The sequence below is a fragment of the Poecilia mexicana genome, unplaced genomic scaffold (assembly GCF_051168715.1).
Source record: "Poecilia mexicana isolate PSO_F unplaced genomic scaffold, ASM5116871v1 scaffold_6, whole genome shotgun sequence".
NCBI lineage: Eukaryota > Metazoa > Chordata > Actinopteri > Cyprinodontiformes > Poeciliidae > Poecilia > Poecilia mexicana.
The window spans coordinates 19,163,081-19,189,735 of record NW_028263375.1 but is presented as its reverse complement, the minus strand read 5'-3'; the positions used below and the strand labels follow the sequence as shown (position 1 = coordinate 19,189,735).

The 26,655-nt window shown below is 40.0% G+C and overlaps 1 protein-coding gene across 1 annotated transcript; it reads left to right on the top strand.

The window, feature by feature from the left end:
• The first annotated feature begins 440 nt into the window (after positions 1-440).
• On the top strand, positions 441-25,208 carry LOC106927362 (SITS-binding protein). Its single transcript, XM_088006354.1, has 10 exons — positions 441-1,616; positions 4,068-4,239; positions 15,329-15,536; positions 15,618-15,768; positions 18,015-18,212; positions 19,556-19,824; positions 19,903-20,039; positions 20,256-20,377; positions 22,638-22,817; positions 22,954-25,208. Exons 1-10 carry the CDS (start codon positions 1,146-1,148, stop codon positions 23,125-23,127), a joined length of 2,082 nt encoding a protein of 693 aa, XP_087862480.1. The 5' UTR covers positions 441-1,145; the 3' UTR covers positions 23,128-25,208.
• The last annotated feature ends 1,447 nt before the right edge of the window (positions 25,209-26,655 follow it).

The following is a 26,655-nucleotide window of genomic DNA, read 5'->3' as shown; positions in this document are numbered from 1 at the left end:
AGTCATTTAAGTCCTGGCTTGAAGTTGTGAATCTCCTCCACTCTTTTGAATGGGTTTTGCCTCGTACTCTTCTTCTGTACCCTGTTGCGTGTGCACATTTTTCAACCATATGATTTCCTTCCATATATCATTGTAATAATATGCTGGCATACAGCAACGTCAGTACCCAACTTATGTAGTGACCATTGGCAGCTTGCCCCCCTTGTGGAGGGTCTCATGGACAGCAACAGACTTCCCCATGATTGTGTATACCATGATTTTGGCCATAACTTGACATTTTCGTCATAAAAATATGATTTATAATAACCAAAGCTGATATCAAAACTGTGCAATATTCCTCTATTGCACAGGAATGGACCTGTGCAATAATGCAATTGACTTTTTCTTAAAATAAATTTACTTTTTGTTGATTCTCTAAGTTATTGAGATGTACTTATGAATGCTTACCATCACAAGACCGGATTTAAAAAAAACAAACAAACAAACTAATTTACATGTTCTCACTCTCAATATGGCATCTCTCAACTGTTTTTACGCACGGAGAGCGCAAGGAGAAGTTGCGCACGCACCTGAACTGGGAGGGGAGAGGGGTTCCTTCTCTCCGGGCTGCCCGCGCCTTCCTCACCCGCAGTGGGCAACTCCACGGCTCTGCCAACCCCCTTTTGATCCCCCACCACCCCCTCCGCCGTTCCCCCGAAAAACCCGGTGTTACGTCAGAAGGTGCAAGACAGGCAGACTCGGAGGAGCTAAACGTAGATGTTGCTGCCAAACCCGGCTCGGGGCTGCTCACGAGCTCACTGCAGCCAATGCAATATAAAAACACAAGCCTTTTAAAAGCAGCGACAGTATGCGGTAAGTCAATTGTTAATTCATGCTTGATCGTCTCCTCGCTGGGATTTATTTTTATTATTTTTATTTTTTTGTTCTCACAGCTTTCTTCACGTGACAGGTCACTGTTACTGGCACAATTACGCGCAAAACAGAGCAGGAGAGTAAACGGTGTACAGATAAGGAGTAGACTGGTTTACTGGTTTGAACGGAAAAAAAAGAGTATGATATGATGATGCAACAGAGATTTTTGACACACGGATGTTTTTGCATTTTTTAAGTTCGACTCTTTGTTGATCTGAAAAAAACAAACAAACATGCCCCACGCTCGAAATAGGAACCCCAGTCCCATCCCGGAGGTAACATGGGACACGGGACTGAAGGAGATGAACGAGACGTGGAAAGGGGCAATAGCCTGTCTGGGGGTGGCTGTCTTCTTCGTAATGACCATCGGGATTATTTACTGGCAAGTGGTGGACCAGCCCAACAAGAACTGGATCCTCAGGGGAACTTTCAGCGGACTGATCTGGGAGAGAAGAACCCATTCGCTGGTCATACAGACGCTGATGGAGGACAGGACCTACGTGGAGATAGACGTCGGGAACGTGGGGAACCCCGACGTCGAGGTTCCCTTTGTGAGGAACCTGTGCTGGCTTAATAAAACAGAGTTCTGCTACACCTGGGACTCGGTGGCCGAGGTGAAGATCTCGCTGGAGGTGAGCGAGGATGCGGAGACGGAGTGCTACAGCATGGCCTGGACGCCGGTGAACTGTCATGTGGAGCTGAAGGTAGGTGTCCGGTCAAGATCCAGTCAGTCCACCGAGGAAAATCTCACTCCGCGCAGCATAGGACTAATTTAAAAAAAAAAAAAAAAAGTTTCCAGCTTCATTTTGCGCGCACTGAATTTGTTTGATCAGCTACTGACTTCATGTGCAAATGCAGTTAATTTTTGTCCAAAAATAATTGTCATTCAAACCTTTGCAACATAGTTCAAATAACAATTACAGACCAAGCCATGTGGTTAAATAATTTGATTGTGTCGGATATTAAACATGATCGTAAAAAAAGTACATTCAGTTTTTCTGATTAAGCACAGTGTGCAATGATCAACATCAACAATCCTACCTGAAAACTGTCATTAAAATGTGGCTGCAGATATGTAGTTGCAGGAAACCGGTATTTCCATCCCAGAGAGACTGAAGAAAAAAAGAAAAGAAAAAACCTACTAGAAGAGTTGACTTGGCGATGAGAAGCTACAGAAAGAATTTAAAGATACAATTCTGTGGTGTGTGTTTTTGTCGCAAAAAAATATATGCAAACAATGAAAAATACCACAGGATAATGCAGTAAGGATTTTCACTGAATACAAAGCTTTACAAGGAAGAAATGATAGTTATGACGTCACAGAGACCACAATTGAGCTAATTGGTTTGCATTTATTAATTTTATGTCAGGCATGTAACGTTTGGCAAATTTTCACTCAGATTCTTAGTCATTTGAGCTTCAGCTTAGTTATAAAGGTTTCAGCTGTGCTTAAGTCAAAGTGTTGGATGTCATAGTGGGGCTTGAAGACCTTGTTAGGACTTTGGAAACCATCTTAATGTAACACACTGACCACACTGTATGTCGTCTTTGCACAGTTTTGCTTAAAATAATTCCACGCAATACTTTAAAATGTTTTTCTGTGGTTCTCTCAAAAGAAGACAGTGAAAGAGCAAAACTAATGAAAACAAACGCAAATGTAAAGAAAGACACTAGAAAATATGAATGGCTCTACTTAAAAGAAGCACGATCAGCAGCCATATGGCTATTGTGATGCCACTGCATGTGCATATGGAAGTTTGTTTTTGTATGGTATAAAATGTGTTGTTGTTAAAAGAAAAATGATTTTACACCTATTAGCTTTAAGTTTGTTTTTAACTTTAACTTGTTTGCTCCAGATAAACTTTCTAGCAAGTTGAACTACGGTAAATGCCAATGTGTGCTCTTGTGATCTGTTTTTTTTTTTTTTTTAATTTTTTCAATTTTAAAACTAAATTGAGTTATTGCATTATTTTAAAATGAAGCAAATCAAATCAGCAAATTTGACATTTGCAAAGATCACAATGCAGTCGGCACAGTTTCTTATATATATATATATATATATATATATATATATATATATATATATATATATATATATATATATATATATATATATATATATATAAATAATAGCCTCCATAGTATAGCTGCAATCAGTTTAATTGCACCTTTTAAGAACTTTGCATCCAATAGTCTACTCACTGTAATCCACCCATCCCTCTCTCCAGCTTAAATTTCAGAAGCACTTACAATGTTTTGGGAGGTTAATCTGTTCCCACTGGAACATTCCTCACCATATAACTTGTGGCGTGACTGTTCCCAGCAAATCTTTTCGTGCCCAGGTCGCCTTTGTCGTCCTAATTTTTAAAACCCGGCCGTCTGCAGAGCCTCTCAGGTGACCGTTTGGCAACGGAGGCCAGATTTGCTGACATGTTTGTGCATTTCACACGAAGGCTTTCCTTCAGAAAACTCTACTTCATGTACCTGCATCACACGGCACTTTGGGTTCTTCAGTCAGGTTTCTTTATTTTAATGTGTTGAGACACGAAGCGTGCGTCTAAAAAAACTAAAGGTGATATAGCTTAGTTTTATGATGCATTTCTAACTGTCTTTGAGGCCTAATTTAAACAGCCGTAATGTGACCCACGTCTGTGTTTCAGCATAAATATTCTAATAATCTGTTCTACCTTTAAGTGTGGTCGTAATAGTTGTATTGTATCTTTTTTTGTTGCTTTCTGTTGTTTTTCCCAAGTCTTCCTTTGTTACCCAAAGTGGTGGTTCTTGCATGAATTGTTTGTACAAATAGAATTAAGCATTTCTAACTATTAAACCAAGTTTTAAAGAACTATTCTTTGGGAAATTATTGCATTAAGGTCTTACTCAGTTAGTAGTTTAGATTAAGAAGTAGATATAATCAGCTGCAGTGCTTTTAATTTAGCGCTAAAAAGGAATCTACACTCTTTATTATTCTGACAGAAAGGTTTTTTGTTAGAGTCTCTAACAGACTGACACCCTTTGCAGAAAGTCAGGGCTTCCCTATCAGGAAAAACGCTGCTGATTCTTTTTACATTTGAACTTATTGTTATGCATCTTTACCTGCATTTTTGCTTGCAAGTTGTGATTCGTCGTTTGACTGTATGTTTGAATCCTGTCAGGACTGCTTCTCCATGGCCAATGTCTCCTGGTACGGCGGCGCAAATGTCCAGGGTCAGACCTGGCCCATTAATGATCAGAACATCACAATGCAGCCCTACGTCGTCAGCAATCTGAAGGACGCTCCCTCCGGATATGGCTCTCCACTGGAACGCTACTTCCTGGGTTCATCGGGTACGGTGGCAATTTATTACACACACACACACACATACACACACACACACACACACCCCCCCACACACACACACGCACACACACACACACACGCACACACACACACACACGCACGCACGCACGCACACACACACACACACACACAAAGTAAACACACAAACAGAGATATATTTTCTAATGTGTAACATGACACAGAGTCAGCTGTTTCTGCACACTTCTAACAAGGGTTGTGGAAATCTGACTCAGCACTAGCAGATTTGCAATCGCAGAGTGTGAGGGAAGCCCAGCGGAGAATGTTGTGTTGTCGTGTTTTAGTGCATCTCAAACTCCTCACGTGTTTAAACAATAATAATAAAGAAACAGCTCTCAAAGCAGCACTTAAAAATCACAACGCTGATTCGGTATGTCGACTGACCCTCAAATAGAGCGCAATATAATCCTGTCTGTGGCATCTCGCTATATTAATTTTAGGATTAACCACAAAGGGAAACAAACCACCTTTGACATCTTAAATTAACTCTTTGGGATCCAGGCGTAATTGCCTTTTGTCTCTATTAAAAGGACAGTTTTGGATGAGAGCCCTCCCGACTTGTTTAACTCCCTGGGTTATTTTTGGGAGGTGTTAGATTTTATCCAGCGGGCAAAGCGGGAACGCAGCAACCGCCAGCGGATGTAAACGGTTAATGTGACTGATGGGGAATGTGTACGTGTGCTTGTGTGGTAAAGTACAGCATTAACCTTGGCAACTTAATACTCTGGAGTTGTCTTAATCTGGTGTTTGGCCTCTGAGCAGCTCCTCCCGACAAATTAAATCTTGTTCCTCGAAGATTTAAAGCTGAATAACTATGTTTTATTATGCAACACAGTGATAAATGTGGTGATGTCATACCAAAGGTGTTTTACAAACTGACTGTTACTAGAACAGATCTTGAAATCTGTCTGTATACGTCTATTCATCCCATTTATCTATTGTTAAACCTAACTATTATTAACTATTAACTATTTAAACTCCATGAACCTGACCTTTATGAAAAAGTGCCAAGAGAAAGCGAGTTTTGAAAGATAACTCTTAGACGCCGCTGTTGCAGTTTGCTGCAAGTCATGCTGGGGAAACAGCAAACATCCAGAAGCAGGTGCTCTGGTCAAATTGACCTAAAACGAATTTGTTTACATGTAAAACATAACATTTGGTGCTGGCAGCAGCAGGATCATGCCACCTCCAAAAGGTAGGAAAGAGTTGACGGAGTGATGGATGGAGCTGCTGCATATTCTGAACAATCCCAGCGGAAAATCTGTTGAAAATGAAGACATGTGCAGTAGACACACTGCGTGTGTGACGCTGCCGTCACACACGCAGTTATCACCTGACAGTCCTGACACACAAAGGCAAGCTGTAATTTTCAGATTATTACTGGCTAAAATAGAATCTGCACAATTTACCCTCTATACCACAATCACTGCTGTTCATATAGCATAAATCCACACACATTTCAGTGTGTTACATAACCAATGCAGCCTTAACAAGAAAGTCACATGACCTAAATCCATTTTTTTAACCTTGTAGGACGTGAGCGAACTTAACAGAACCTTGTCAGAATTTGGTTCTCTGTTGATCTTTGCACATGGGATTTAAAATATCTCAAATATGGCCGATTAGTCTGTGACAGATATGTTGTGTACTGTAAATAGACTTAAAACAGGGCAAACTGTTATTTAAAAAAAAGACACAGATGCTTGTTTGGGCATTATAGATTAACTAGCTCTGATATCTTAAAAGTACAAGGATGTTTTAATTCGTGAGTAAGGTTTGCCTACAAAATGAATATTTAATCCAAGATTTTTTTTTGCTGTGCTTTATTGCACAAGTTACAAGAACATGTATTTGAAAACAAGAGTTGTCACCTCAAAATTAAAGTTCAAAGATGGCAAACTGTTCACAAGAGTGATGAATTTAAGGATATGAACGGAAAGTTTACTGGAGGGAAAAACTGTGGTACAAAAAGATGCATGTGCAAGAGGAATAACTCCAGCCTTAATAAAAGATTTGTGATGCAAAACGGAGGAGATTCACATCGCATGGATTGCAGTCACTTCATTTGAAATAAAATCTCTCTCCATAATTCTGCTGAATATTAGTTTTAATTTCTGAACCACAGCACTTTAATTCAAATAGAAAATATCTGTTGCATTCCAAATGGAAATTAAGTAACTGATGAAAAAAAAGGCCTCTTTTGATCATTACATTTGATTTTAACTTTTGCAAATAAACAATAAATTGCCATTCAAACCACACCGAAACCCTGCACTGTAACTACACACCAACATCTTAACAGAAGTTTTCATTTTTTAAGTCTCACAAACTTTCACTTTGTATGAACAAGAACTTAAATGAAAAGTCAAAAAACAAACCAAGCAGCATCGTGTATTTGTGTTGCTTTACTCTGTTCCTATTCAGATTAGTTTTTCCGCACAAGCTTGTTATCATGATGCAATTTACGTAAACTATAGTTTTCAAACGTCTGTAAACCTGCACACGGTGGGACAACTGTGTGTACGCTGACACAACATGGTCCCCAATGCTCTGGTGCATAACTAACGCTCATAGACTTTTAGATTTTTTTTTTTTGCAGCAGCAGGTGATTAGCTCAACGAAAACAAAAAAAATAAATTGTGTGATAGTTTAATGAAAATGTAACAGCAGCAGCACCCAGTGCTCCATGCGCCCTGCGGAGTGGAAATGTTAAATGATGACGTTTGGAACGTCAGCCTGGATTCTGTGGAAGAATGTTAACACAAAACTGATTCATGTTGCCGTCAGTCCTGGTTCTTCTCTTTCTTTTTTTCTTTCTCCCCATCCTCACAGATGAATGGTATGAACTTTGTGTTTAGTAGGTTTAAAGAATACAGCACTCAAACCATGACAAAAGCATAAACTTTTCATTTTAAATGAACTTTTCATTTTAAATTGTTGGACAACAGTTACTGTCTGGTTGCTGCATCTGGTCAGACTTATCGGACATATCACAACAGTGCTGTAGTTTCATACTGAGTGAAGACATTTAAACTCCAGCGTATCACTGCCAAGTTCTATAAATTTATCTCTTTTATGATTCACCATTTAGTTAAACAAATTATTACTCCCTGAACAACAAAATAACTCAAAACAAGTCCCTTCTTTGTTCTTTTTATGATCTGCTGTAGTTGCAAGACAACAGGGGCCAAATATTTAAAAGCCTCCTCTTCATGCACCTGCATAACTTATCTACTGTCTTTGAACCGCTTTGGAGGCGCATTTTTCATTTTCTTTTTTTATATCCCTATGACATCGTTATTGTTATATCGCTTCTATTTTCTGCACCAAGAACTGTCTTTTCTGCCTCTCCATATTTAGCTCCATATCATCAGATGACAACGAGATTCAAATGAGAACAGGCGCACCACAGCGTGATCTCGAAAGGGCACGCACTGGATCACCTTTAGTGTGTGTGTGTGTGGAACAAAGGGACAGGAGGGAAGACGAAGGAACGGAGGGTGTCTAATCATGTCAAACTGTGTCTGCTGTACTTTTTACCATCACCCTATCAACAAACAAGCTTCAAAAATTTCTTCAGCAGCATGGTTTGATACTTGACACTGATAACATACAGATTTAACATTTTAAAATAATTGCATTTTTGAACTTGATGGTATAATCAATGGCCTCCGCCACAGTATTGAGAGCTACTAAGATTTTAAGTAATAAAATCAGAAGAATGTTGTTGCTTTTTTTTTTTCTTCTTCTTCTCTGTTTTGGTTTCATCTGAGACTCGCTGTCTGAACGTTTCCCTTTCACAGGTTCAAGAAATACTCCAAAAATAACCAAATGTAAAACTGCGACCACAGCTCCGCAGCATTCTGCTGAGTGATATAACTATTTAATGTCATTAAGAAATTCCATCTCGGCTTCAAGCCTTCGCTAGACCTCCGGTTCGCTCTTTCTTTCCGTTTCTGCTTTAGGGGAGCAAATATACTGCAGCTTTAATATAATATTAGGACAGCTGCTTGAACTCCTTGACCATTACACACGAGGTCCGGGCATGTGACCTGTCTTCACTTACTTTAGTTAGTCAGTGGGGCACATTATAAATGTGGTAGGGTCTGAGTGACACGTGCAACCTAATCGGACCTCTGGGAGTCAAAGAAACTGAAGATTTCGTTGCTGACGCACAAATATTGGACGGCTGTTGGCACAGATGCATTGAGCAGAACCAAGAGGGCAGAGGTGTTTGCAGAGAAGCAGAAAGATTAGATAGAGGATATATGGAAGTATAGGAGCGGCTGACATTTGAGAATACTGGCAGCTAGAGGAATGTCTCGCAGCTCCACCTGTCTTTATCCATACAAACATAACTGAGCTGCGAGGAGCAGATCAGTCAATATTACAACATTTTGCTCAAGCTGAGGTAGGATTTTACTCTGTTTCCAATGGAGAAAGCTCACCAAACCGGCATGTAAACTAACAATAACATTTCTGAGGGACGCCTAAAAAAGTTGTTTTCCCTGCCGGGACATGAATCTGTTTTGAAAAGTTGTATATCCAATTGAATACAGCACGTGCAAGCAAATAATTAACATACAGCTAAGGCCAAAATAATGCATGTAGTTTCAATGTTATTTAGTTTTACCAGCCATTGAGAATCGGTGAAGGGAGTGAAAGATTAGGGTGATGATAAGGAAGTCTTCTAACTTCAAAGACTTTCCAAGAATATACTTAGCTTGAAAGTGTTCAATCGTTTGGCACCCATTTTTTTAACGGAACTGCTCCAGCCGATATATCCTCCATAAGAAACTGAGATCATCCGGACAGGTAATCGTTAGTAGGAGAACAGGAAGAAGGGCAGAGAGTGAAGGCCAGGCATTGAACCCGGAACCTTCTTGCTACAAAACAACAGTGCTAACGTCTGTGCCACTGAGCCCCCTTTAATACAATGCTTTTATAAAAAGATGGTGATGATCACACATTTAGTGTCCACGCTGCTGTTTATTGTGATCAGCAGTTTATTTTTCCAAACAGAAATTTTTTGTCTTTCATGTAATCGTAGACGCTGGAGTGGCCTTCTTTCAGGTAGCTGGCAGGCAGTGTGCAGGAATATTGGGGAAGTGTTGTTACTCCAGGGTAATAAATAAATAAATACATAAATACTATGAATTTTATCCAACTCTAACTTTAGAATAATTAATCTATTTTGTTCATTCCCATTATGACCAGCCAGCTGCATATTAAAGAAATAATTGAAGTTCTCCTGGGACATGTCATAAAGTTTGGATTGTGTGTTGTGATCTTGCTTTTCACACATGGTATCAGAACCAATCAGGTTAATACACACAGTCACTAATGTGTACTTATAATAGGGCTTTACATGATTAGGAAAACATCTAATATCCAATAACTTTACTGGATGTTTACAATTTTGATATGACTTGCAAAAAAACAAGCAAATAATTAAAATATGGTAATGCCTTTCTTATTTGGTCCAAAGCAAACACAGACCCAACTGAAAAATCTGTATCCTTTGTCTTCCACCTTACAATTTTATGAACTGATCTATCCCATAAAAATCACAGTAAAAATACATCAAAGTTTGTGGTTGTAACATAAAAAAAATAAATAAAAAAAAAAACGTGGAAAAGTTGTGCTGAGTCAGTACTTTTTTCTGTCGTCTGCATTTCTCTAGACACAGAGGAGGAATTAGATTGAAATTCAGCTTGTCTCGTTTTTTTTTCTTTTTTTTCAAACTACGACTCTTAGAAATATTATTTATTTTCCATGTTTCTTTGTTTCCTACTATGACTCAGTCTTTCCATGTGGGATGATAGTTGATTGCTGCTCCTTTACGGTTTGTGTGTTCAAGTAGGCAGGAGCCAAGTATGACTGAGTCAGAGATAAGAGCCCTAAAACCGACACGCATTGGATTTTGACTCTTTTGCACTGACTCCACTGCAATCAAACTGAGCTTTTTGATGATATGCAAAGCTGATCAAAACTTGAAAGTATTTTATTAAAGTTTTATTGAAGGCACAAACTCACGATTCAGTAAAACCAGTAAAACAGAAGGTAAAAGATCAATTCACCAGATAAGCTACTTTCATTATATAGCTCGACTTTGTTTAATTACAACCACAGACTTTAATGGACTTTAGTGTAATTTCATGTCTTTGAACCAGCACAAGTTAAGGCTTGTGTTCACAGTAAGATAATCTGTGTTTTTTGTTTTCAATTCATTTGAATTCAGTTTATTTCGCACAAATTCACAACACATGTAATCTCAAGGCACTTCACAAAAAAAAGATTGCATTATGTCACTGACTTGCAGCAGTCGCTCCTCCTGGACGAGCATAAAGCGACAGTGGTCAGCTGCTTGTTTTGTGTCGCCGACGGTTCCTTCCCTTCATACTGAGCATGCATGTAACGACAGAGGAAACGAAAACAGAACCTGGCTCAGTGTGAACGGCCATCTGCCACAATGACCGACTGGGGATTTGAGAAGACAGAGCATTACACACACACACACACACACACACACACAAAAGAAGCAGATGCACTGAGTACAAACAAAAGTAAAAAGTTAATGGCAATAATAGCTCCTTTAGTGGCTTCATCGCAGAGAAAAACATAGTGAACCCGATAAGCTTTGAGCTGGTTTCAGATTGTAAGAGCACAGACAGTTAGTTGCACTAAAGGCTCAGCCAATGTCAGTGTCTAGGAGAGAGACACTAAAAGACCGGGTCGAGACTCTCATCTATAGAATGACAATGTTAAGCTGTTGGTAGCAGCAGCTCAGCTTAAATCCCCCTGTTATGAAAGGAGAATGTAGCGTCTCAAAAACTAAGAGAGAACTTACAGCAAAGAACTGGAATAGCAGCAATGAATGGAAAACTGGAGAGCAGGAGGAGAATGTATAAAAGTCGGGACAAGTGACAGAATTTATAAGGTTGAAGAAGCATGAAAACTGATGAAAACTGTTAATATATAATAGAGGTAACAAAGCTGAGAACGGAAATACCTTTCTCTTATTGTTTGACATGTCTTGTATGTTTTAGGTTGGAAGAAAAAATTACATTAAGATGATCTAAATAACTATATTATACAAGTGAGAACCAAAACAGAAACAGCTGTGAATTATGACAACAGGAAAGGTTCAGATTTATTTAATCTCAGACTATGGCAAACAGCATATGTAACCATTTAGATACAGTTATATTTAAACTACTTAAGATGAAATAATTGATAAAAGCTTGTATGTTTAAGCTGGAAAAAAAGCTCGTGTTTCGTTTTACTTCTCTTTGACTTCTGAGTGGAGATGTTTAGAACCAGTTATGCGTTTTAATTGCCTTATTAGGTCACCAGTAAGTTTATGGCGAAACTCAAACTCTACTCTGTTCGACAAACATTAATCTGAAACATTTTCCAGTCAACCACCTTTTATTTTCATCAAAATCATGAAAGTAATAAAGTGGAGTGATGAGAGGAGTCGAGCTATAAAGGTTTCTCATTGTGTCATTATTGTTTCAATAAGGGGGGATTGGAAATTTACTAACATGGCAGGAACCCAGTTTTGTGGCTATCAATTACTTGAGGTTGGGCACAGAAACTAAATTTCCATTGTTAAGGAAATTCATGCCTTGACACACACACACACACAGCTATGCACACACGCACGCGCACACACATTGAGCATTGTGCACATTTTTAAAACTGAAGTCAGGTTTGTCAGGGTGCACTGGCATCATAAATAACAGTATAAATATGACAGGTAAAGGGAGTGCAGCCCATCTGGTGTGCAGCAGGAGGAACTCAGGCAGCAGTGTTTTTTTTTTTTCTCTTTTAGAGACCCTAGATGCCACATTAAAACCTTTCAGACCCCTGAGAAAGTGTACCAATCTATCTCCACATGCCACCTCCAAGTGCTCACCTCTGCCCCAGCAAAAAGGAAGTACATGGAGCCTTTATGGTGCCATAAGACCTACCCTGTTTTTCTTGGATGTCTGCAGCTTTCCGCTAAAGAAAGTGTACATGGGTGTGTGAGTGAATACATGCATCTCCACGTTGTGTGAAAGTTATTTGATTTGTGTGCTTGCTCACAAACTGTAAAACTGAGGAATGCGTGTGTCAAATCGCTCATTTGTGCCCATTAAATTGAGCTGCTGCTTTGAAAGCAAGGGGATACTTCCAGTAAGGCAAATAATTTCACCTTTGAGAGCTGGTGGATATTTTTTTTCTTCTTTTTATGGGAAGCTAGGAATGTTTAAATAATTGTTCTAAAAATAGGGTCGCCCCCTTTTGCTTCGTCCTCAGTATCCCACGTTGCCTTTTACGCAAGGCTTCAATTTTGCGTCATTTTCTTTTGAATTCTACATTTCCTGCTCTCGTGTGGTGAATTTGGAGATATGCGATGTTTGTTACCAAAGCAAAGAGCTTATAAGACTCTGCTTAGACAGCAGAAAGCATCATGCTGTGTGCAAAAGCCGTTAAGATTGTATAAAAATAGAAAATAAGATTTAGTACAACTTTGGATCTCTGCAGTTTTGGACGATGCTGTCTCATTTCCTTGACTCACTTCGGTTTTACTTCCAGTAGGAATTACAGTTCAAACCAGTTATTTGCATAGACTGCATGAAATATACGGCACAGTGTTTTGGAGATGTTTTGGCCAGTGCATTACATAAAATATATTGCTTTATGAGGAACATCTCAAGAAATCAGCCAGGAAGCTATAGATTGGAGACAAATGTAGCTTTCAAATGACCAAATTTCCCTAAGAATAGAATTAAATTAATTGTTAAATGCCTCAAATACAACAAAGTTGGTGTTTTGTAGTGGCCAGCACCAAACCCTGATCGCTCTACAATGGAAGATTTTGGGAAAGGGTTTAAAAGGTGAATGTGAGCGAGGCAGTCTTGAAGCCAGGCAAAGCTATATCAGGAATAGACCAAACTACTGTGGTTAATCTATTCTAATTAGCAAAGAAATGTATGTATTTACATCTAAATTTAAATAAGTGAAAAATCTAAAGATATAAATTTTGTTGTTATTCCACCATTTTTCAGTAATTTCCCTAAATCTTACCGTGGTAAACTGCAAAAACCTTAGTGTGAACTAATGTCAGACGGTGTGAATAAAAGATTACACAAATATATTCCTATGCAGTGTACTGTATGTAAATATCTGGTTTCAACTGTAAGCATCTTTGGAAGTCACCCTCAAGCGACACGTTCCGCCCTGTGCGCCCTTTTAGTAAAACACAGCATGCAGCCTGCGGTATCTGCTCGTCACTTTGTGCATCTACTTGGTGTCTGGTTTACTCTCACTTCATCTGTTTTCACCGCTTGTGTTTCACCTTCATCCCTTTACGAAGCCATAACATTTTCTACACTGCTCCACTTTCAGCCACGCTCTACACGTTTGCTTTAGTGCAGACTAATTCAGCAATATTCTTTTGCGGTATTTTACTGTTAAACTCAGTACAACTCATATACAGGTATCGTGGGTTGTGTTGTGCAAATGACAAATATATCTGACAATTGTTTATCGGCAAAAATCAACATTTAGCGCTTTAAATCTGTATGACGGAGAGAAGTGGTGACCTAATACCTTGTGAGAAGCAGCTGAGGTGTTACCAGTATCTCTTTGACATTATCCATTGCAAACACATGAGAATTACCTTCAGGTTAAAGGCTCTTCACTGGCCTTATGCAGTACTTAAATGTGGATCTCTCAAACTATTAATCTGATTATAAACTGGTATGTGTGTACCTTGCCCACTTTTGGTGGTGGCCTGCATGAGAACAGTAAGGGCATTGAAACCAGAGAGGGTGGCGGAAGCAGGCCAAGCGCTCACCAGCTTCTCAGACTATTTAATCTCTTCATAGACCAGCTGCAGAATCTGAAATCCTCAGGTTGGGCACTTTAAGCAGCTTGTGGCAAAAAAAACCCCAACAAAAACCCAGAAAAACCCCCGAGTCAGGGGCCGGGGTCAGAGTCTGGGTTAACGACACCAATCGATAGCAGATTTTGCTGGCCTTAGATGGGAATGGCCCGTAGTCGGACAGAACAGAGAGGTAGAGCGGGTGCTTAAAGCAGGAGAGTGGCGAGGGGAGAGGTAACCTGAGATGGACAAGACATTCCTTGCAGGGCAACAGTTACATCTGGGGACAAAATTTTCTCATGCATTTTTTATCGTTTCACTGATGGCAAAGACTGTCTACACTCATGGGACACTTCCGCTGCAGGACAAAAGTCTTGATTTGTCCCTCACTTCTTTATATTTTCAAAGTCAAACTATCTTCCAAACTTCACAACAGTATTCATACCCCATGAACCTTTTCATACTTTATCATATTACAACAACAAACAGTAAGAGATGCTTCTCTTAGGCTTTCAGTTTTTTCAGGTTCATCTTTCCATCGCGACTGACCTCCCTGTCCCTGTTATGATGCAGCCAGCACTATGCCTCATAATGTCAATGGTGTTCTACCACTCATAGTGTTGCGTATGTATAGGCAAAGACGGTCTCTCTCCCAAACTTCATCACTTGCGTCAGTCGAAAACATAAATTAGTCATCTTCTGGTAACTTTTGGTCAAAGGCGAGATTTGTGAGCATTTTCACTGCTAGCAAAGGGATTTTCCCCCCGACTACCCGACTGCCTCTTCTACCCTAGGTGTGCGGTGCAACCTGCTGCCACACTCCTTCAACGGCGCGCCGCTGCCACCGCTCATCTCAGGCAGTGTTTTTCTTACATCTGATATCAGCTGACACAGCCCGCTCTCTGCCTCCCACAACAATCTGCCGCACTCATCCAGGTCTCAGTAACACTCGTACACTATGTCATGGAAGTGGAATCTGCAACGGATCGTCTCACTCGCACTGCCTCCAGTTTGAAGCCAACAAGAGAACTGAATACAAAGTGTGTGACTAAGTTCCTGTGTCAGTGTGGCTCTGTTTTATAAAATCCGCGCGAAAGGTTGCCAAATGTAGTATTTATTTGGTTCTGACAACAACGACGCAGTACACTAACGACCCCCTGCCCTGTCTTTTTCCCACTATGCAGGAGTCACAGTGCTTGTGTCCCCTGACATCCCCGTGCAGCTTGGGTTGGACTGCAGACAGCAGTTCTGCTTGAAGTCGCTGCCTAGTATGGAGCGCCTCCCTCTCCAGTACACTGTGTGTGTGGCCCGCAACGTTAAAGCCGCTCACCTGGAAGCTGTGCAGCAGCTTTCCGAGCTTAGCAGGGAGCTGCCAAACATGAAAACGTTGTGGTGAGTTCGGGTTAGACAGAGATTTTAATTTATTCCCCTTCAGTTGTCACGAGTCATGAACAAGCCCTGTGTTTCTGACAGGCTGCCGTTCTGGAAGTTCCTCACCAACGTGGACACGGGGCCGAAAGTGGAGAAGGAACTGAGAACCTTCTCCAATCGTCTGAGGAGACACCAGTTGGGGGAGGGAGTCATTAGCCTCAATGAACATTCCACCACCCTCCTTTCAGAAATGGTACATGCTGTACACTCGTTTCTTAGACTTTTAAGTCTAAATCGATTCTCAGGTTTAGATTTTAAATAGTTTCCCTTAAAAGTCCAAATGAGGGACAGATGTAAGTTTTGATCTAAAAGCCTAAGTGCGTTAAGACCATAACCATTGCAAAACTGCTTTTCTGCAAAAATTCAATCACATTACAACATAGCTACAAATACAGATCCAGTGAAGATTTTTTTGTCACCCATTCCTGCCTGAATGTATCTAAAACAATATAATAAAATATAATTTTGGCATTAGATACCCAAAGTGTAACTCGAACCACTAGATGGCAGCAAACAGCTTGAACTTTGATCCTTAGAGTGTGTTGAATATGCTTTAACGATAAGAAGTGCATTAACAGGAATCACACCACATTTCTCTGTGGCCTTCACCGAGAAATGTGTGACAGAGAATTTTAATCTCTGATACTAACGTGACACATTTAAGAACAGTCACTTCCTCATCCGATCCTGCAGACTCTCCTGTCAGATGTTTTATCCCAAGTGGAGATTCTGCATATTGTCCTCAACAAGTTGGTCCAAATGGGTCCAAGTAGGTTGAGAAAGAAGCTACAGTAACATCCTGACACCTAAAATACATTTTGGTAATTTAGTTAGTAAATAAATCTCTGATTTGAATAATACAGTTACAGTCCTGCAGCTAATATTTTTATGTGGCATTTAGAGGAAAGCCAGGCTAATGCAGCAGAGAGTGTGTGTAACATTAAAACATTGTCTATTTTGATGTGACACATTGACAACTCAGATAACACACTTTCTGGCATCATCATGCTCATCTCGTAGGGTTAGGTTTTTAAAATGTCAGCAATGTATGTCAACCCCTGACTGAAGATGTCCAACTTTTTCTTTTTATGGTTTTGCGTTTTCATTCACGTGTCCTTTTTCTAAAATGTGTGGCTCTCGTGATCTTCCTCATTAACAGTTAGAGCAGTGAGGTTGGTTCACAGGTCATGTGCATAAAACTGACACAGCTGAAGGAATATTTTTAAGTGGACCTCCACTGTGACGGAAACAGGCAGGGAACAAAAGAGGGAGGACAGGTTCACTGAAATGGCAAAGCAAAGAACTAAAACTTCCTAAAACATCCTCGAAGACTCTGTTATAGTCCAACAAGTAATTATTTTGGGATAAAACTAGCATAATATGAATTGCATGTTATGGTTTCATGTCCGTCAAGTAGCATCCTCTGAGTGATATTCCGGCCTGCACGGAAACGTACACCACAGTTAAGTGGATCCATGTCAATACCTGGTGATGTTCCGCCACAAAACAAATATAGTTTGGAGAAAATAAATAGAGCCTCGCACTCAGAAGGATCTCGGGTTGCTGAGAGTGTGGTAACTGCAGGACGGCGAAGAACTGGGTGTGCTGAGGTTCAAAGGGATCTCAGCCAAGATCAACTCCAGCAGGTGATCCTGACACCAGTGCGATGCTGCGATCTGACTGGGAGTCCGCACTGGAGCGGAAAGATGAGGAGCTCATGGATCTGTGTTTGTACTGTTAATACACAATGGTAACTGTATGTTCCTTTTCACAGATCAGTAGGTGTGAAACGACAAAGGGAGGAGGTAGATCGTGGGAGTGATAACGCATATCTGTAGTTGGTGAACGAGACGTTTCTAAAATCCCGAGTTTTCTGTTAACCTGCAGTTTCTTTGCGTCTTCATCCTGCTGTCCTCATCCCCTATTTTGATGTACAGTAGATGCAAGGAGTCCTACAGTGCGTCATGGAAAACTTTTACAAGTATAGTTGAAAGGAATCCAATATTGTAGATCATTAGTAAGTAGATCATTAGCTGGACTTTGCTCTTCCTTTTCAGTTCCCACAAAGATTTTTACCAACTACGTTGGCTCACCATAATTCATTTCCGTTCATTGTTTGCCATCTTTCTGAACAAAGACGAAACGTCAAGGTTAGAATTGAGCTTTTGTTTTGTCTTGTTTCTTCTTACGTAAACTAATCATGCTTTCATACATAATTTACAAAGCAAACCCAGAAACTTACACAATACGAGTTAATCTATCTTTTGTTTCCACAGTTCATTTGCATCCTGGGATAAAACGTTGTATTCTTAAGAGCTTTGGTTGCGCACTTACGTAATCTGAAATCTCCGTTCGTGAGAACTCATGTTGAATGTTTTTATTGTCCACAGTGAGAGTTACCTGCGTAGCATCATTCGGCATCTCTGTTCCCTTCTGTAGGACCATGACTACCTCAACAGCAGGAAAAGAGGGATGTCCAAGAGACTGACCAGGGACCTCCCACTTGTCAAGCTTCTTAACATTTCCATCACCCTGTCTCCTTTCCTGGGCGTGGACACCACGCAGTTCCACACCTCCCTCACTGACGGCACAGAGGACTTCTGGCTCAGCCTTCCCTCAGCCGCTCAGGGGAAGCTGGTGAGAACCAAGCAGCAAAAACATTCGCCATGTTCAACAGTCACACCACCTAAAATGTACAGTATTTCACCTAAACTAGATTTATTACTGTCCATATTCCATGTGAAAAAGTATTTTACTCTCCTACATGTTACCTTTTTTTTTTTTTTTGCAAATAATGCCTCATGTGAAAATAAAAACAAATGTGTATCGTAAGATGGAACTAATGTCTGAAGGGAATCACTAAATATTATTAGTATTTTTTTCTTATTTGTGCCTATGTTAAAAAAAATTATATTCAGTGGTTTTTAAGTCAACTATCTCACACCCAGATTTTGAAAAAGTAATAAGTTTTATGTGGTGAAGTAATTACCAGGAAAACAATTAATTTTGTAGTGATCCTCTGTGGGTTTGTATCTGCCACAAGGACATTATGTACCTTATTTGACCCACTAATTTAAAGTACTTCTCCACATTGTATTTAGAGCCTGCTGTAAAAATATATTGCTTTAAGATTCCAACGAATACAACATAACAGGGACTCACTTGGCCAGTGTCATAATGAATGGGGATTTTGTGCTTCTGGTTTTCACTAGATTGTGTTTTTTTTTTTTTTGCATTATTTTGAACTGTTTATTACTCACATTATGGGTGTTGAATGCTTAATTGCTTTGTGTTGACTTGTTTAGTTCTTTTTGGTGTTCTGCTTCTACTGTAGTTTCTTCTCTAAGTGTTGATTTTCAGTTTGTGGTTCAGATTCCATTTTGTGGTCGTTCCCTCTGCCTTCATTTTCTGCTCATTTGTTCCTTCCCTTTCATTCTCCCTGCTGAGGGTCTCTGGCTGCACTGCATTCATCTGTTTAGTCATAACAGGTTCTTATGCCAATTATTTTCATTATACAATACTTGGTTATTTTTTTGAGAAATGCCTGCCTCTTTTGCTGATTCACGGCCAAATTAAAACCACCACTATCTAAACCTGCCACGGCCAAGATAGTTTTAATATTAACTGCATTGTTATATCCTCATTTTTAAGTTGCTTTATCAAATGCATAACCATGAATGACTATGGGTTTGCCTGTTGGTGCAATTGTGGATTGGCAAAGGGGTAAGTTGACCCAGGGTCATTACTTTTACTTGTTTACTTGTGCAGCACTCGATCCTGTACTGGTTTTTGAATAAGTGGCATTCAAATTGTGAAATAGACACCAAATATAAACACTTTACGCTATGCACATTCAAAAAAATATAACCAAGTTCATAAAAACTATCATGGTACTATTTAGATCTTACAAAACTGAAATGCTACAGTGGCATCAAACAAACCTGCATCGCTTACGCTGTTTTCCTGGTCCGTTTCTGCAGATCCCAGTGCTGACCCAGTGGCGAGGAAAGTTCTGCGTAAAGCTGAACCTCACTAACCCAGCCGCTGTGAGCTGGTTCCTGGACAGAGTGGAGTCCCTGCAGGCCCATTTGGGGATGGAGTACGTGGTACTGGAGGGGGGAGAGGGGAATCTGTTCGAGGAGCAGGCCCTGCGAACGCCGATGGCTCTGAGTGGAGATAAATACATTGAACTTCTGGCTGACATGGCCACCAGCATAGGAGACTCCACCATCATGACAGCTGGAACTAGGTAATACATCTTCCTCTTCAAGTAAGTATTTATATTTTCATATCAAGGTTTGCTAATTACAAACATTTTGTGTCTCAGGTCAAGCCACATGCCTCTGTTCATCAAGATGGCACCGTTACAATCTGACTGGAGTCCAACGGGTTTGAGGGCGATCATTCCCTCCTTGTTGCACCATGCCTTGGTGGGATACAACTTCCTCATTCCCGATGCAGTAGGTAATGCAACAGCCTCTTTATTACATTTTTTTTTTTTTTTTTGCAAGATTAGTAAGATGCTTTTTTGAAATTCACAAACTTTGGTTTTAGAGCTGATTCACTAAATCTATGTAATACATATCTACTTCTGTCTTTTTCATAAACTTAATGTTGTTTTCAGTGAATCAGCTCTAGAACTAGTATCACTCCCTGAGTTGTGTCTTATTATTCTCTTAGGAGGCTCTCTGTCTGGAGACCTGGTCACAGATAAGGAGCTGTTTATCCGGTGGCTGGAGATAGCAGCTTTTCTTCCTGTTCTCAGCTTCCATACGCCACCCTGGGTCTTTGGTGAGGACCAGGTACATGCAGCTGTAATCTGACAACACTCTTACCCAATCACAGACCATACTGTTACATTTCATGTGTTTATGTCTTGTAGCTAATGAAAATGTCAAACTGTGTCTTCTCAAAAAATAGAATCACAATAAAAGTTTTTTTTTTTGTCAAAAATGTTACCTTGTTAGGCCCAAATGATTCTGGGTAAAACTGCTGATTTGCAAGCTGTGCGGCAGTCACTTATACTCTCCACAATCTTGGTTGTAGAATAATGGAAAGTTGAGTGGAAGGAAGACATGGTAGAAAAGCTGCCCATCAACAGGGAAAAGATCTGCTCCGAGACAGTTTGATAGAAGCAGAGGACATAGATGACAACTGCTGCCTTTCTTCTGCTTGTACATTTCCCACTGGAGACAACTTGGTGATGTTTTACCGTGGCTAAGGGGAAAAAAAGGGCCAAACTTGGACCACAGTGACACGGTCCACTGTGAAGTTTCTGCAGACATACCTTGTAGTAATCTGACAATTCTGATTTTTCTTTAAACAGGTGGGATGTCTGCATTTTAAAAGTCTTAAGATTAAGCTACAGTAGCAGCTACTTTTAAACAAAGATAGTAAAGAAATAGCATACTGGCAGTTGTTCTCATTGATGCTTTCGTAGCACCGTAACATTTTTTTCTACACGGGAAAGAAGAAATTAGCAATTCACCAAGCTCAGCAGGAACACAAGGTCTCCAATCTCCGACGATGGATCATGATGCTTTTACTAACAACTTGCAAGAGCTCAGATTCCTGAAAATATATATTTTTTTATTTATTTCTAGACTATGACAGCTGTTCCACCCCTCCTCCTATCCTTCCAGTCTTTCGTCATCTCAGTCACCTGTGGTTAAGAGTCCATCTGTTCTGAATTACTATCCCTGTTCTGGATTTATGGCTCACTCTCACTCTCTAGAGTCACCTCAACTGGAATAATGATTCCAAGGCAAATTCTGGCAAAAATATTTTACTGTCGCAATTAAGGTTTCCATTAATGACAGACAATTGTGACAGAGTTAAAATGATGAATTACTTTTTCCGGAACCAATAGCGATTAAGACGGAAGCGGGGAAAGCGTACTGGTAGCAATTTGTATTGCGTGACAAAGATAAAAATAGAGCTTTTGGACAGTTCTGCTAGACATTAGACAGCAACAAGTTTTCCACTTTGGTATGCAAGTGCAGCATTCAGCTTATAAAGTCGAATGATGCAAGACCGAGGTGACGTTTACTGTAAAACAGTCTGCTGAAATACATGTTGTAAATAACTTTAATATGGCTTTTTTTTTTTTTTTTTACTGCACTTTGGTGCACCTTGTTTCCAGAATCTGTGAGACTTTATGCAGTCACAGACAGGTCACAGCAGCAACTGCAGCGGAGTCAAATAGCAGCGAAAACCTCAAAGCCACACACACGCCTGGATTCTCAATTAGAGCAAGATTCACTCAAACCTGGGCAGCAGTTCAAGCTCATTCCAAGTGTTCCCAATCCCCAGCTCATGAAAATACATTTTCTTCTTAATAGATGTGGTCAAATTAGGTTTTTGTCACGGGACACTGAGGAGGATGTGACCCTTTTAGGAATGCTACATTCGTTTGGCTAAATGCAGTCCGGAGCAGTGCTTGGACAGTAGAGCCACTGTAAGGGGAAAATGAAGCTGGCAGGCACTGTTTTATTAAACACAGGACGCTGATGAAGTATTTATACCCCTTAAATTATTTCACATTTTTCTCGTTACAGTCACAGCCTTTAATGTATCTTATTGGTAAGATTGTAGATCATCACAACGTGGTGCATAATTGGCAAGTGGATGTGATTCTCAGTTAGTTTCAGTTCAGCATGCTTTGCTGGAAGATGAACCTTCAGCTTTGACAAGCTTCCTTATCCTTGCTGAACAAAAGCATCCACAAAACATACTGCGGCCACTACCGTGTTTTCCCATTGGAATGGTGTGCTCAAGGCGACAGTTTTACACAATGTGTTTGCATATCTGTTGGAATAAAATGCAGCAGAGCAGCGAAATAATAGTTGGCCTGTTCAGAGATGACATGCAGATCAACACCAGTTAGGGACAGTAATGCGCCATTACTTTGGTTTACCGTCTAACAGTGAGTCAAAAAAAGAAGTCGTAGAAGTAAAAGAGAGAGACTACATTGCTTGACCCGACTGGTAGCGACGCTGTGTGGTGTTGTGTCAGAGTACAAGCCCGTACGCATCAACTTTATGATCTGTGTCAACCCTCCAGGTGTTAAATCTGACCCAGATTTATATCACAAAGCACCAGACGGATGTGGTTCCACTACTAGAGAAGTATGCAGAGGAGTGGCAGTTGACCGGAAACCCCATCTACCGTCCTTTGTGGTGGCTCAGTCCCAGCGACCCCATGACTTTCACCGCCGATGACCAGTTTCTAATTGGAGACGAGGTAAAGAGTCACCTGATCCCTCTCTGTTGGGAGAGGATCCAGCTTACGTTTCCAGCCTCTGATCCCCATCCAACTTCCAATTGGCCACCAGATCAGTTTTGGTAAAATGAACTGGTTTGAACTCGTGTGCTTTCAGGTCCTGGTGGCACCGATAGTGGAGAAGGGGGCAGTCCAGAGGGATATTTATTTACCCGATGGGGGCTTCCAGTGGCAAGACAGCCAGAGCGAGCAGGTGTTTGATGGCGGGACGTTTCTGGAGGACTTCCCTGTTCCTCTGGAGGAGGTGGCTGTTTTCTTACGGAGAAGCTGAGTCCTGACTAATCTCTTTAGTCGCCCAACTGTTACTGTTTTGAGTCAAATTCTTAAAAAAAATATTTTTCTGAAAGTGTTCTGATCTCAACTTGCACTTTTCCACTAAAGACCATTGACACTGTCTCAACGTCTGACTTGAGATGACATGTAGAAAGACTTTTTTTTTATACTTGCACTTTAAAGTTTGAAATTGTTACCTTTTTCTCTTTGTGATATCTTTTTCTTCCTTTTTTAAGTTAATCAGTGTTACCTTCTGGGCTGATTTTCTGGGCTTTTATTTTTTTTATTCAATCATCTTTCTTTTGTGTATAGTTCCTGAGAGATCTGTGTGTTTACATACTGCCTTTCAACAGTCTTTAATTTTTATTTTATTTTTATTTTTTTGTTGCTGCTGGTTCTCTTCATAAAGAGGAACAAAGCATTGTTGGCTTAAAAGAATCTCTCAAGAAGACCAAATGAAGAAATGGAAAAATACAGGAAGACTTTTGAAACAGCTATTTTTTTTTTTTTTTTTTTTTTTTTTTTTGAGGGAACTGCTTCATAGAAGAAAACTGGGTCACACACCAAAAGTCACAAATTGGGATATTAGCACTGTGGTATTGAAGGACTTGCTCAGTCATTGGAAAAAAAGGCTTTTACTTGAACCAAAAGAGCTGAGAGACAGATGCTTTATGACTGACTGTACCTCAGATTTTGGATGCCCACTGCTTTTGTGAAGCTGTTACAACAGTTCATTACCAACTAGCATGTTTTCAGTGAATAGTTTAACTGATTTAGTACAGCTCTCTTGGACATTCTTAGTACTGTATTCACATGAACTTGAGGCCAAGCCACTGTTTTTTATAACTGTGCATATTTCTGCATTTAGATCTGATTTTCTTTTTTTTTTAAACGATTGATTAGAGCTGGTTATGAATTCAGAATGTTTTGTTAGTGGAAGAACTAAGCATTTATTGGTAAAACCTTGGAAATTTTCTGATAGGAAGCTTGACGCAAATACAGTCTCTGTGTCTTAGTAATTCCTTTAGATGGCCTCATTCACTTATGTCACCCTCTTCGGTTTGATAGCTTATTAATGTTCTGAACCAATGCTCTTATAAGATTTGTGCTTAAATTCAAAATCTGCCCAGATAAAAGAAAAGATTTTATTTTTTACTCCATAATTAATCACTCTGTCTTTTTATATGGTTGTTGTAGATCTTTAGAAAAGTTGTTCTTAACTGATTTGTTCTCTGCAAAACTCTCTTAACTGGCCAGCAGCGATGTTACAGGCTTTGTGTCTCCGTATAAATTAGCTGAGCAGATATCAGTGCTAATCAGCCAATACACTCAGGTCTACTGACGCTTATCAGTTCACCAAATGTCTTATAGCAGCGTAGCATATTGTGATCACACTGATGTCTTAATCTGTCACAGAGCAGAACGTACAACGTGCACACAAGGATTTTCCAAAGCCCTTCTGGTGAGAAGTTCTAGTTCCGATGAGAAATCTTAAAAGAATGTGTTTGCTCTTTTTAAATGTGTTGCAGGAAGAGTTTTTACGTGTCGGTCCTTTAATGTACGGATGGAGCAAACCAGATGCCTTATTAATGTGCTAAACTTAAAATTCACGCACTAAGGCGTGTTTCTGGATTATTGCAGCTTTAGCAACTGTGCCATTACATGTGTTTATCTTTTCTCTTTTCTGTAAATTGGGATTGTAGAATGATGCAATAAAGTTTACATTTTCTTATTTCAGGTCCTCTAATTTTTTAAGTTCATGTTGATTTCATGACACAGAGGGTGCAGGAGGGGGTCGCAGAATCACTGGCAACATTTATTGGACAATAACAGATAGAATGAGTTTCACATGGCATAGACATGATCAAAACCAAATGAAAACATTTTTGGTTCCAGAACCTTCCACAAGTATTTCTATAAATTTCTGTTAGCAGCAAAATCACTTTTTGTCCTTTGGTCATTTTTGCCACTTCTTCCTTGTCACATCCTGAAGCTTTTTTTTTTTTTTTTTGCAGGAATGCCAGATTCCAGCTGTGCCCAAATTGTCTTTATGGCATTACACATCTTTTTACTCTCAAGTATTTTTTTTAATGCCACTTTGTTTGAAAGCTCAATCTATTGCTATTGCTAATTGGATGCTAATTGCAATTAGCCATAAGCAATACAGACAATATTACTGGCAATGTTGGCCATAAAGTTGGACAACTTTTTTGCAAAATACAATGTGTGTAAAACTACACATTACCCCCAAATACTCTCTCCACAAGTTGGAACATGGCAGTGGAAGCATGCACTGAAAAATACTTAGTTTTTGGTCATTCCTGTTTCTGAGTAAGCGCCCACGTGACAAGCAACAGCTCTGGTTGCAACTGCACAGGTGTACATTGGAAAAGTATCTGGCAATGACTACAATTTTCAAACCATCATTAATAAGTGTCATAATTTTTTTGTGAGAAGAGACATGAATTTCATGTTTTACGTGTAACTACGATCAGTCGACTACGATGAGAACGTGAGAACATGTCAGAAAAAAAATTATTTGTTTCATTAGCCAAGTCCATGTGTCTATAAGACAGAGGAGGAGCAGCAAGGTACTGAATCTGATGTCTCTTTTCAGTTCAGCACTCCACAGGAGACAGATTTCCACTCTTAATTCCACTTGAATATACTGGAGGTTATTTATAGGCTTGGTGGAGGCTGTGGGAGAGATCCTCAGTGGGTTTATATTCAGCCTTGCCGTCTCTCAGCTTCCCCTCTTTACCTTCCTCTCTCCTACAGCCGCTTGGCCGAGCTCCATCTTGAGGCCCTAGCGAGTCCCTGCTTCTTAGACAGGTGCAGCTGGTGGCAGACTTGCAGGGCTCCTCCACGCCAGCCACCGAGCTCCCCCTCTCCGCTTACACCCTTTACTTCATCACACAGATTCATGCAGCTCTTAAAATTGGTGCAGTTCTCAGTCGGATAAGGTTCTCCTGACATGCTGCTGTGGCTCTGTGGTTTGTGAGGCGACGGAGTCACAGCGCGCGAGACTTGAGCAAACTTATTTCAAAAGGGACAAAACCTTAATCTTGTTATTCTCATTTTCATTCATTTTGCAGTTTCTTTTTATAAATCGTCATGACTTTTGTTTTCTTTGGAGCCATTCGTGGAAATAAAAACAAATGTGTTCGTTACCGATTCTTCTGTCAAGAGCTTAAGAAAAATCGAAAGTTAATTCCCACCATAATAGTCGATTTCTTTCGAGAAAAGCTGCGGTTCAAGGCGCCCTCCCTTAGACAGCTGGCTGCAGAACACAGACGTTCTGCATATTCACTGAACAAACATTTAACATTCAACCCAATTAGTTTTGAGCATAAGAGAGAATTACGTAACCCCTCCATCGGACCGAGAAAAACAAGCTGTCCTGCCAAAGAAACAAATCGAGAGTGGCACATATAAACTACATACAGTAGCAACAATTTGAACAATGCTGTTCTCCTCTGTTAACAACTGCGAGTGACAAAATGGAATAAAGTCGTCGGGTGCGTGC

Bases quoted from the DNA above. Each gene is read 5' to 3' on its own strand.
- LOC106927362 (XM_088006354.1), top strand. From the start codon at position 1,146: ATGCCCCACGCTCGAAATAGGAACCCCAGTCCCATCCCGGAGGTAACA. The intron at 15,769-18,014 runs GTACATGCTGTA...TCCCTTCTGTAG, and splicing joins CCACCCTCCTTTCAGAAATG to GACCATGACTACCTCAACAG. The intron at 22,818-22,953 runs GTAAAGAGTCAC...GTGTGCTTTCAG, and splicing joins AGTTTCTAATTGGAGACGAG to GTCCTGGTGGCACCGATAGT.